The sequence below is a fragment of the Coptis chinensis genome, chromosome 9 (assembly GCF_015680905.1).
Source record: "Coptis chinensis isolate HL-2020 chromosome 9, ASM1568090v1, whole genome shotgun sequence".
NCBI classification, from domain to species: Eukaryota; Viridiplantae; Streptophyta; class Magnoliopsida; order Ranunculales; family Ranunculaceae; genus Coptis; species Coptis chinensis.
The window spans coordinates 2,495,215-2,508,138 of NC_141464.1; the positions used below are offsets into that span (position 1 = coordinate 2,495,215).

General features: G+C 38.2%; 1 protein-coding gene and 1 long non-coding RNA gene across 2 annotated transcripts; both read left to right on the plus strand.

The window, feature by feature from the left end:
* Positions 1-5,232: 5,232 nt before the first annotated feature.
* Positions 5,233-6,144, plus strand: LOC147474384 (uncharacterized). Its single transcript, XM_086583631.1, has one exon. It carries the CDS (start codon positions 5,233-5,235, stop codon positions 6,142-6,144), a length of 912 nt encoding a protein of 303 aa, XP_086439757.1.
* A 3,629-nt stretch (positions 6,145-9,773) lies between these two features.
* On the plus strand, positions 9,774-12,467 carry LOC147474385 (uncharacterized). The gene is made up of 2 exons (XR_015209087.1): positions 9,774-9,980; positions 12,243-12,467. It is a non-coding gene; the product is annotated as an uncharacterized LOC147474385 (long non-coding RNA).
* Positions 12,468-12,924: the final 457 nt, after the last annotated feature.

Here is a 12,924-nt window from a genome sequence, read left to right on the forward strand (position 1 = left end):
CACTAAGTTTTTGAAAACAAATCTTCTCAGGTAACTTTCATGTCAGCTTTGGGGCGAACTCAATCTAGACGAACAGAGCTTCAGCTACACAGGTTGGGAGATTTACTACGCAAGACATGGAATATCCTGACCCATTTGAATAGTGCAATGATATAGGCGACCCTTACTAAGCAAAACTGATCTCAAACTTCCCTTAGATTGCGTAGAATCCATTGCCCATTTTGTTTTCGGAAAATCACTTGACTATTTATGTATTGAGAATCTTGCATTAATAGAACGTAGAAAACAATATTTTGAAAAAGAAATATAAAATAAAGAAAAGAAAAATGGTATACTCGCTCCACAGGTTCACACTTACTCAAACGACAAGTAAAAAGTTTTTTACAAAGAATATGCGATATATACGTGGACTAAGGCTCCGACACTTACAACCACACACTCCAAATGGAGGGTCCAGTTACCTTATTGATGTATTCCCTTTAAATAAAAAGGTGGAATGGAATGGGGAAGGAATACATCGAGGAAAACCATTTAATCCTCATAGATAGGATCTTCATGAAATAATTTTTAGCGCTCCAACTTCGTTCACATCACTTGGTGTTGCTTCGAAGGTTGTGTTTGTCGATTTTGGGTTTAGGATAGCTTGTCCTGGGAACACACCTTTTTGGGTTTTGTCTTGGTAATAACCGTAAAAATGAATAGTTTTACTAATGAATAAAGCGATGAAACTCTAAACGAAAGTAAAACTAAAACTGAACTTGTACTAGATTTATCAAAGGTTTCTACTCTCGAATCTATTGAAGTAGAGTTGAAATAGAAGATTCATTCCACTCCTAGTTCTTTAGCATTCAAGTTTCCTACAACTATCAATCATACTAAAGTCAATGAGAGAATTACGAATTATACTACGAAATGCTACGGAATACTAAGGTTTGAATCTAGAATAAGAATTAGGGGGGAATTGAATCCACCTTGAATCCAACTTAAGAAACTAGCATAGATTGTTGTAATCCAATTCTTACGTTCTTACGGTAAGGATTGGTCGTTCTAATCCTTAATTATATATGGCATCTCTACCAATTCATAACTAGCATATGAGGAAGTCCACCCATTCTCATGGAGAATGAACTCCCTTCTAGACTGGAATAGACTCTTACAACATTTTTACGCTACACAATCAAGTTTTCATCAAACCCCTCTAATAGAGGTTTAGCCTCGATTCATCAAACTATCATTTCCAAATGAAATTGAATAAGACATAATATAAAAATTCTACCTTTATTGAATTTAACTAAACAATAACTGAAATCTAAATTAACAACTAAGAATTGAATAACAACTAATAACTGAATTTAGATCTAAGTAATTCAATAAATAACAAAATCTAATTTAACAAGAACTAACTACTTTATTTATCAAACGAATGATAAACATTGATTCAATACTTAATCTAAAACAAGGAATGAAAACTAATTAATAAACTAATTAAAATTCTCAAAACTAGATCTAGAACTAAGGTTTAATGGCTACTCTAATGGCTACTTTCTAACCTAAGCTAATTGATACTTAAGAGCTAAGTCTTGTATGTGGAAATGGAGGAGACCATATCCACATTTTCATACGTGGGCTGAGGGTCCATGTTTTGGGCCGGAAAATCGAGCCCAAAGCCCAATTTTTTCAATCTACAGGGCCTTTTTCAGCTAGCTTCGACTTCAACATGCTTTTCATCCACTTTTGCTCCTCTGGTTAGGTCAAGGTTTAGACTATTGGAAAGCTCTTTCCGAGCCGGTCGTTTTAACATAAGGTATGCCCAATTCCGAGGCCTGAGTCCAAAGATACGATCTTCAAAAGTTCTGCTAACTTTTGTGTGATGTTTCTGCCCATCTTGGCCTTTAATCCCAAAACTTCTTAGCAACCAACCCTTTGGTCCTTTATATATCGCCAAAGTGGTACATTTTTGCACATAATTGAGTTCCATGCCTGAAATACATAAAAGCACGTAATTAGCATTAACTCTTATTTATTACTCGTATAATTGGTCTAAAAGCATTATTATTAAGGGGTTAAAACTACAGTTTTGGGCTCATATCACTTGGGCTAACAAGTTTAGAGATTGTTACATGAATGCTAGGACTTGAGTTTGTTGTTGCATGACATATAGCATTATCTCGGTGGGCTTATCTGTTTGGACACTAGTTGATGGTGTAATTGGAACTAGGTCTCTTTAATTGTTAATCGGTGGGTTTTTATAGTTCTGGTTAAAATGGGATGGAACTAATACTCTGTTCTGATTATTATAGGTACCTTATCCTTGTCTGAATGTATTTGGTGGTTTATGGAAACCTGGAGGTGGTTCGGTTTGTGGATTATTGGTCCATGTGAAGTTTGGATGTTGTCTCCATTGTTGCATTCTGGTTGAAGTGATGATAAGTTTGTAATCAAAGGACTGGTGGTATCTATATGATTTAAGCTTAAACAAAAATTGCATGGTGAGGTATTTATGTTCATGACAGGATGAGGAGTATGGTGTTTTTTTTGGGTGTGAGGGCATCTATCTTCCTTGTGAGGGCTTCGATTAAAGTTTTGATTTATGGATCGGATTTCACCTCAAAAATACCACTAGCCTTAGATGTACTGGGTTATGCTATTCTAGAATTGCTTATATCACCCCAATGGGTACTCTTTTCAGCTTGGTTTTCAAGAAAGGTAAAAGCTTCGGTTGCACCTCTATCCAAAAAATTACCATTACTCATGATGTCGAAGGTTACTTTGTGTTCTTGGAGAATACCTTCGAAGAAACATTGGACAAGAGTTTATTTAGAGTTTATTTTTCTAGTTTATGGTGAGGATATGAATGGAGTAGGTCAGAGAATTTATCCCATGCTTTGGAAAATGTCTCACTCGGACTCTGTCTGAAGAACTGTATCTTACTCCTTATCTGTTCTATTTTCTTCGGTGAAAAGTACTTCTTCATGAAGAAGAACACAACCTTTTCCCATGTATCGAATAAATCGGGCTTCTGAGAAACAAGCCAAGCGTGACTCTTACCAGCTAGAGTGAAAAGACACACTCGAAGCTTCACTTGATCGTCGGTGACGCCCGGATGGTGGAAAGTATTACATACTTCATGTATCCAGCGTAGATGTTCGTATGGTAACTCGTGTAGGCAAACTCGTGAAATATGGGTAGAAGATTGAACACGTTTGGTGGAATGCAAAAATCCGCTAGTGAGTGGTGTGAGTCGTATACAAGATGGAGGTCCATCCGGCAACGGTGTGTAGAACATAGAGAGAGGCTCTTCAGCTTGCACAACTTTGTCGGCCATCTTAGAAGGTGGGGGACAAAAAATAGGAGATTGTCTAGGACGATGTGCTCTCCTACGTGAGTAAATTTTATTCTTGCTAAAACTTGTAGTGCTTGAACGCAGTATCATGCACTTTTAGCAAGATAGCAAAACTATCCTAACATGCGCAAACGATGTAGTTCATGCTCTAGCAATCGAAATTCGTTTTTTGCAAGATTAGAGTTTTGAAAATCTTTGTTAGGTCTATAAATTACTATGTCCTGTTCAAAGGAACAATTGGGTGCGAGATTAGGATGGATCTACTACACGGCTCAGAAGAGTAAGCAATCACTTCACCAAGTGGTATGTTATCAAGAATCTCACTCATGATGAATCTGAGGGAAGGAAGTAAGGAAGGTAGTTGGTCCACCGGAATCTGGTAACTGATTACTCTAAATCCTCGTGGTTATATTTTTGTCATTTTATGGAGGAGCGTGATTACTTTAGGCTCTAGTTGATTAATTTTAATTTTAATTGTTTGGTCTAGTATAACAACCACAATTTTTAAACAACATAAATTACATTATTTGAATTTAAAATAACTATTATATTATGAAGTCTAGCTTGTTCTAGAATTTGTTTGGCTGTTGTTGATTTTTCAAAATTGTTTTTACTTGAATTTATTTGTTAGAACTTTTGTGGGTATTTTAGAATCATTTTTGGGCTTGAAAACATTGTTAAAGTGTACCCATTCATATAGGTATGAACCTTGGGTGTTTTTAGACCCATTTGAGGCCCATAGTTTAACTTAAATTGACTTAAAACCTTGAAAAAACAATAGTTGCGAATTTCCCCTGTAAAAAATTTTATTATTCAAAAACAAAAACCTAGCCTCCATTAAAAAGAATATTTGGATTGAAAGAAATAAAAAGAATGGGAAGAAGAAGAAAAGGGATTGGAGAAAAGAAAGCATTGGTATTCTTTTGCAAATTCAATTTCAGGTGAGTAGACCTAACTTAGTTAGATTTTCACATTAATTAACTACATTAGTGAGTGATTTATTTTTATTTATTTCAATTTCAGATACATTCGCACCTAGGCTTTGTTCTTGTGATTGTCACAAAGTAGTGGTTATAACAGATGGTGTGAGTATTTCTTGATATGGTTTTCACGGGTAGAAATTAATGTGGGTATTCCACGCTGGTATCCTATTGGCTAAATTTATGTGTATATGTATTGATATGCTTATGTGGTGGTTAGACTTTGTATTATATTGGTTGATTTTATTTGCATTGCTAAGAATTGGTTATTTGAAATTGTGAAGTTGAATATTCAAAATATAAGAAGTTATGACACATGACGTCTATGAATGGATTTATAATGAAACTCTAGAAAGGGTACAGTTTTGATTATCCAGGAGGTATGATACACCCTTAACTTGTTGCCCGCTTAATAATTATACAAAACTATTAGTGTCAGATTTAGTGTAACCTTTATATATATCAGTTTTGAATGAACCTACAAGTCAGACTTATACAAGGCTGTAAGCCTAACCTCCACATTGGTTTTAAACTTATCTCTTGATTTTCTCTTAGTATAAAGGTCTTACCTGAGAAATGGAGGTTTAGGAGAGAACTTAAAAATGGGGACAGCTTTATGAGAGATAGGTAGTGAGATAACATAAGTGGCTCTCTGATCTTGTACCCTTTTTTCTTACCGAGAATAGGAAATAAAACCCTTCTTCAAAGTTTCTTATCTAGTTTAGCGGCTTTTGTTTCCACTTTTGGTAAAATCCTTCACTGCTAACAGTGAGAGTTCAATAGTGGAAGCAAATCTCCTTTGTTAACTTCTTTTCTTTCTTCTGTTGGTAAAACCCTCCACTGAGTACAGTATGAGTTCGCAGAAGGAAAAACAAGTTTCTCCTCTATATTCAGGACCCTCTGAGAACTATGGCTTCGGTTCCAATTGAACTTAGTAGCGACAGACATCAAGTAAGGTTTACAAGGCCTTCAGAGGTTGTCGGAGTGGAAACATCAAGACAAGGTGCGCTTAGAAATAGTGCCATGTCTAACAAGGACTCGTATGCTGATATAGCTCGAGGTAGGATGAAACAAACTATAGACATCACAGCTCTTCCTCTTCCTACGCGCATAGGTGATAAACCGGCTATTAAACTATCTCGAGATGTGGTGGAAAAAGGCATTGAAGCCTGTAAGTTTGCTTTAATTGCTAGGCTGGAAGCTAAAACTCTGAACCTAGACACCATCAGATCCGCAGTCAGCACTGAATGGGGATTGTCTGCAACCTTCAAGCTCTCACCTTTGGGGAAAGGATACATTTTGTTCAGATTCTCTAATGAGGAGGACTATAATAGGATTTTCTTTGGTGGTCCTTGGTATTTGCAGAGCCAACTGGTTAGATTCACTAAATGGACACCGAATTTTAATATCGAAACTCATCGACAAACATCTGCGTTTGTTTGGGTTAAATTCCCTGGTTTGCCTTTTGAGTACTGGGAAGTGGAAATACTCATGAGTATGGGAAGAGGACTTGGTAGTCCAATTCGTGTTGACCTGAACTCACTGGAAAGGAATAATGGATACTATGCTAGTGTACTGGTTGATATTGACTTAGCGAATCCAATTCCAGACCAAATATTTGTGGAAGTGCTTAAACTAGGGATTGAATTCTGGCAGAAAATTCAATTTGGATCAATTCCTAAGTTCTGTAACCATTGCAAGTTTGTAGGACACTTAGTTTTTGAGTGTAGGAATGCTGCAAAAGGAAATGAACCAGTGGCACAAGCTACTACAGAGAATGTAATCCCAGCAAATGAAAGAGGTAAAGGACCAGTAGAGTAGGAATCTCAGGAGGACAGGGCAAGACTGTCGAAGACCCAAAAAAGGAGGTTAAAGAGAAATAAGAGAGCACAGGAGTGGAGACCTAAGCCTACACTAGCTTCTAACAGCGCAGCTCCTGAAAGGCAGTAACAGGAAGCGGAGAATCAGAATGGGCAAGTGGAAGCCACTCATAACACACCTGAAGTGAGCGGTGAAGCACTAGGGAATGACACCATGGAGTCGTCTAGGACTGAGTACGATGTCCAACAGGGAAGTAGAAGGGATGGGGTGAATCTAGACATTATCAGTTATGAAGTAACTCACAATGAACCACTCTTTTCATTCATGGAAACATAAACTAGAGCTCTATACAACCTAGAATCAGGTAGATTCCATCTTTCGACAGATGTGATAGACTCTGATGAGTTGGAAACTTCTGAAGTCGAGACGGAGCATTTCCATGATCGTATTCAGCTTGAGGATGTGGCAGTGGCTGAACCTGTAACACCGAATGTAGAAATACTGGATGGAGATACAACAAGATCGGGGAAACAATGTGGTAGAAGAGGGCCTGATGTCAGTAAACAGAAGGACTCAAATCCAAGGAGTAACAATAATGGCAAGAAGAACAGGGGCAGACCTCGAGGCTCCAAAAAAAGGAACCATCGATGAGGACACCTATGTGCTTCTGGAATGTGAGAGGTGAAAATGAGGTTGCGAAAGCGAGAGAAATAAACAAGGTCAGAGTAGAGAAGAAGCTTAGTGTTTTTTGTTTGCTTGAAACTAAAGTCAGGCAAGATAAATATGATCTCATTAGGAACATTTGTTGTCCGCTATGGGAGCATATGAATAACTACAATAAGGATCCTTCTAGGCGTATTTGGATATGATGGGACCCTTTCCTGATGGAATTTAATAAGATATCGGAATCGGATCAATACATTCATTGCAAAGGGCGATTCAAACCTACGAATGAAGAGTTCCTTTTAACTGTAATGTATGCCAGAAATACCAAAAATCTTAGACTGCAGCTATGGAGAGACTTAATTATCATCAAAAGTTCCGTGAATTTGCCTTGGTGTACAGCAGGAGACTTTAATAACATCACCAAAGCGGAAGAAAGAATGGGTGGGAGTCCAATGCACCCAAGAGAAGCAGAGGATTTTGTGGTCTGTCTGCACAAAACAGAATTATCCGATCTGAGATTCAATGGGCTTTTTTACACATGGAACAATAAGGTGGAGGGAAAAGGCAGAATAATGACCAAAATTGACCGATGTATGGTTAATAGTCTCTGGGAAGATGACTTTGCAAATTCCATGGCAGAATTTCTGCCCCATGGAGTCTCTGACCACTCGCCGATTCTACTCTTTTGGAATGATTTTGAAAGGAGGGCGACACCTTTCAGATTCAAGAATTTTTGGCTTGAACAGCCGCAGTTCCACACTATCCTCCAAGAAGTGTGGACGAGTAATATTGTCTCCAACCCTATGTATGTGCTAATGCAAAAACTAAAGCTTCTGAAGGAAAGGTTGAAACCGTGGGCAAGGAATAACTTTTCAAACATCCATGGAAGAGTTCAACAGGCCAGAGAGAATCTATATGATATCCAAAGGCAGCTCCAATCTAAGCCATTGGATCCTTATTTGGGACAGAAGGAACATGAAGCTCTACAGAGATATAATGAACTAGCAGGTATTGAAATCTCGGAGATTAAATGCAAGCAAGACAGTAAATGGATGTTGGAAGGAGATAAATGTACAACATTTTTTTTAAATCCATTGAAGAAAAGAAGTCTAGAACAGGGATATGGGCTATCTAGAATTCTCAAGGGACTGCTATCACAGGACAGGCAGAGGTGATCAAGACTATCATTAAGTATTACACTGCTCTTCTGGGAACTGAAGCAGAGGAGATAAGCGGAGAGAATTTCTTCAGTCAGCTGCAAGTCCGAAATACAATATCTGTCCACATGAAGGCCATCATGGAAGCAGAAGTTACTGTAGAAGAAGTAAAAACTACTCTCTTTGAGATGAAAGAGAACACAGCCCAAGGGCCAGACGGGTTCACCCCTATTTTCTTTAAGAAGTGCTGGGAAATAGTCGGTCATGATTTCTCTATTGCTATTCTTAATGCTTTCAAATTCAGCAAATTTCCTAGAGGAGTTAATGCCACTTTCTTATGTCTTATCCCTAAAGTCAACAACCCCACAAAAGTTGAAGACTTTAGACCGATAGCCTTGTGTAATACTATATACAAATGTATTTCTAAGGTTATTGCAAATAGGATTAAGATAGTTATTGTTGAGTTAGTGCAGTCTAATCAATCAGCTTTCATTCCTGGCAGATCTATTCAGGATAATATTCTTCTGTCTCATGAGCTTCTTCGAGGATATGACAGGAAGCACGACACTCCTAGATGTACCATTAAGTTGGACATCCGGAAGGCATATGATATGGTCAATTGGGAGTCTATAAAGGCAATGATCAGGACCTTTGGATTTCCAAAAAATATGTATCAGTGGATTGACATGTGCATTTCCTCTCCTTATTCTGTCATGATAAATGGTGCACTAGAAGGATATTTTAATGGAGGCAGAGGAGTCAGACAAGGAGACCCCTTATCTCCGTATCTCTTTGTGCTAGTTATGGAGATTCTCAATTGTGTGATTAAGGAAAAGCTCAACAATAGAGCTATTCAGTACCATTCCAAATGTAAGAAGGTGAAACTCTTTCACCTAGCTTTTGCTGATGACGTTCTTATGTTCTGCAAGGGAGAGACTGCACCCATACAAGCCATGAAAGAATGTCTTGATATCTTTGGAAGTGCAACTGGGTTACAGATCAACAAGCACAAGATATCAATTCTAGTGGGAGGACTAAATGATCAAGAAGCAAGTGCTTTGGCTACCATTTTAGAGGTCGACTTGATTAAACCTCCAGTGGAATATCTTGGACTTCCTCTTATCTCTGCTCAACTAGGCATCAAGGAATGTCAACCTTTGGTAGAGAAGGTCACTCAGAAGATTACTAACTGGAAAGCACGAGTATTATCACATGCGGGTAGATTACAGTTAATAAAGTCCATCCTGCTGTCCTTCCACACATATTGGGCAAAAACCTTCATTTTTCCCAAGACAGTGCTCGAGCAAGTGGAAAGTATCTGTGCAAAATTCCTATGGACTGGAACAAATAACAGGAGAGGGCTGCTATAACACCCCGTGTTTTTATTATTTGTTTTTTTATAATAATAATAAAGATAATAAAAATAGATAATGGATAGATGATAACTATCAGTTACGGATAAAAGCCCGTAGGTAAATGGATAAGTGTTGTCATTGTTTTTCGGGGAGTTTTCTCACGTAGAGTTTTTGGTATATCGGTGTATACTGTCTAATGTTTTTATACTGCTCATTGTCTTCTTTTTATTCTACATTGTGTCGTCGAGTTGTTAAAACTCTAGAGAAACTCGGATTTGATATAGAACTGTCAAACCAGACATTCTTGGATACCGTCTTTGTTGAACTGCCGGGCTCGAGGGCCGTTAATGGCGGCGTGAGCACGGAGGCGTCCTGTAACGCCCGTATTTTTAAATACGTATTTTTCTATTTAATTAATTAATTTAATTATTTATTTTAAAAATTTGTCGGATTGGACTCGGGATACGTGGGCTTGGTTTTGGGCCCGAGTCGGTGTTGGGCTTGGGTTTCGGACCCAAGTATATAAACACATTGTTCTAGAGAATAGGGTTTTGAAGAGAATAAAATATAAAAATGGAGGCAGAGAAAGAAGCTGGTTTGCTGGAGAGGTGGAGCATGACGATTCGGGCTAGGAAAATTCGTCGAGCTGTTAGTTAAGGTGAGTAGCTATTTTGCTATTTCACCGGATTTATGGTTTTCCGTGTATCGGAGTATACCGACTAAAGTTTCGGCCTATTAATACTGTTCATTATACTGATTGTGTTGGACTTCGTGCTTTTTGTTTTATTAAACCTTGTTATAATTCGGATTTGATATAAACTGTCGAAACTTTGTTAATTGGGTAAACTGACGAAGCTTCAACAGAGCATCAATGGCGTCAACCCACAGAAATCGTTTTGTATTTGAACTCTCCTAGTTTTGGTTTTGAAACCATACTGTGATGTTAATATTAATTGGTTGTTGGTATATGATGGACGTCGGGATTAGGAGTGGGGCTGTTTTAGTTAGGCTGAAGCTTTGAAAGTCCATTAATGGCGGCGAGATCGCCCAAGCTAGGGGTAACATCGATTTTTGTCTTGATGTTGTGACTTTTGTTTGACTTTTGATGGAATACGGTGGTCGGGTATGGTTTGGGATCTCGGGAAAGAGGCGTTAATGGCGTTACTGCCGTTACTGGGCTACTGAAGGATTGATTTTTGTTTTTATTTTCGTGTGAACTGTTTGGTTGATTGTTGTGTTGATTGTTTTGTTAAAGTGTGAGTGTGGGGATGTATATGGGGCTGTTGAATGGTGGTGGAAGCCATTAATGGCGGCGGTAAGGTTTTAGATCTAGGTTTGGTGATGTCGGATTTAAATTATTTGAGGAATGTGTGTTTGTTAAAGAGGTAGGGTTTTTGCAGGGAGTAAAACCGCCTAGTTAAAAAATGGGGGGTGTGTGGAGGAGTGGTGGCCGGATTTTGGTGGCTGGTGGAGCTGCTAGAGCTGTGAGGAAGATGACCGAATTTGGGCCTGGGGCTTGGGCCGAAAGGGTTAAGTTTTGGGTTGGGCCAAAACTCCATTAGTTGATTTTGAGCCCGATTTTAGTTGGTTTTGTTTAGGGCCTTTTTCCAATTAGTCTATGGGCCCGTTTCCTTTGATTTGTGGACCAGTTCAATTTAAGATTTTTGGACCGAACCACTTAACAGTTTTTGGGCCAGTTTCTAATATTGTTCGGGCAAGTCCATAGGACTCAAAATAGATCTATTGGGTCTTTAAATGTTTAGACTTCCGGGTTCTAAGGTTTGGGTTTGGCCAGTTGGGTCCGAACCATGGCCTTAACCATGAGCCCATGAGCCATGCACCTTTGACCTTAGCCATGAACCATGGCTATGACCCTGAACCTGTTGAATATAGAAATGACAGTTTAACTTCGACCATGATGGTTGACTTTGACTTTGACCAGGATTGACTTTGACCAGAGTTGACTGTTGACCATTTGACCTTTTAACTCGGATTATGATTTGGGTTATTAAGGTAGGTCTAGGGCTATTAGCATACTTGACTTTAGGCTAAGACCTCTATATATACGTGTGTATGTGTATTAACTACTATGTGATTTTGTAGTATTTTATGATATGCAACGTTATGACACTAAGACATCCCTGAAATTAATAACACAAAAAAAAAATACAGGAATCAAGATACTCATTCGTTCTCTGAAATGATACATAAAATAAAGTTCAATAATGCGTAAATAAATTTACCGCACTCTTTTAGAACTCCACGACTCAAGTTTTGGAAATTTTAGTTTTATGACTGTTGATGTCATATGTTAGGTGGGCATTTATTGAATGTGCCATAAATGGCCCGTTAGCGTTATATAGGGGTATTCATTGAATGTGCCATGAATGACCCGGGTATTCATTGAATGTGCCATGAATGACCAGATTGTTTGCACTGCCCTAGAGAGGAACTAAGGTATTCGCCTTGCGGGTTAGTGGTATTAATTTGATTATGTGAGTGTTTGGGTTTTCTTTTGAATACCTAATATAATATATACATATGATATATAGAAGTTCTAACTTTCTTTTGCAGGAGGGTAGGACTTAATAACATTTTGTGCAGGGACGCGGTCCTACACTTATACAGCAGTGGATATCGGTAAGTTTTAATTCAATGGTTTAGATATTAAAAGGAGGTATTATAATGAGTTATATAATGGAAGTCTTGCTTGGGAAGAAATTATGCCGGTGAAAATGACGGAACTACCTGTCTTCCAAGCTATGAATGATTGAGTTATGGGATAAAATAAAGTGATTGTTTGGATAATTAAAATATGATAATGTTTATCTGTGGTTAGTCTACTCATACCAGCAAATTCCATTTTGCTGACCCATGTTTGCTTTGTTTTGGCAACGTGGGTGTGTTCTTGGGAACATAGGTGGAAGGCAGTGGAACCGCGGCGTGTGATTTGGATTCTCACCTGGAGCCGTCTGGGAGTTTAGTTTATTAGGTCTGATCTTTTGGGAGGATGTAATAACGTAGGTTACTTTTTTTATATGACATGAGAATACGATGTTGGAAATTGTTATTCTTAAAGTTTGTTTATGTTTGTATTGGGATGGAAGAAAGTTTTTAATAAATTGATAGTTGAGGAATTTGGAGATTATTGTTGTTAAGTTGATCCCGCCAGAGGTGGGTTTTAGGTTTTACATGTGTTGGATCCCCCCGTCATAGCCTGGGTTTTTAGACAATTGAACAAAGTGATGGTTGAGATATTTATATTTCAATTATTCATTTATTTTAATTGTTTAGAAAATCGGGCTGTGACAGCTGCACCAGGCAAGATGGAGTACAGTTTGTCAACCACAGGAAGAAGGTGGATTGGGAGTGATGAATGTCCATAGATGGAATGTGGGTGCACATTGTGGGCTGATTTTCAAACTAGTCACGAAAGAAGATTCCATCTGGATAGATTGGATTTGGAAGCAACACATCAAATCCAACTACGTTTGGACTATGCAAGTTCCAAGAGACTGTTCTTGGACGTGGCGAAGTATCTTGAACAATAGAAACACAGCCAAGAATTTTGTCAAATACTCCATCGCAAAAGGGTAAGAAAC

Coding starts and splice junctions, on each gene's coding strand:
- LOC147474384 (XM_086583631.1), top strand. CDS start 5,233: ATGGCTTCGGTTCCAATTGAACTTAGTAGCGACAGACATCAAGTAAGG.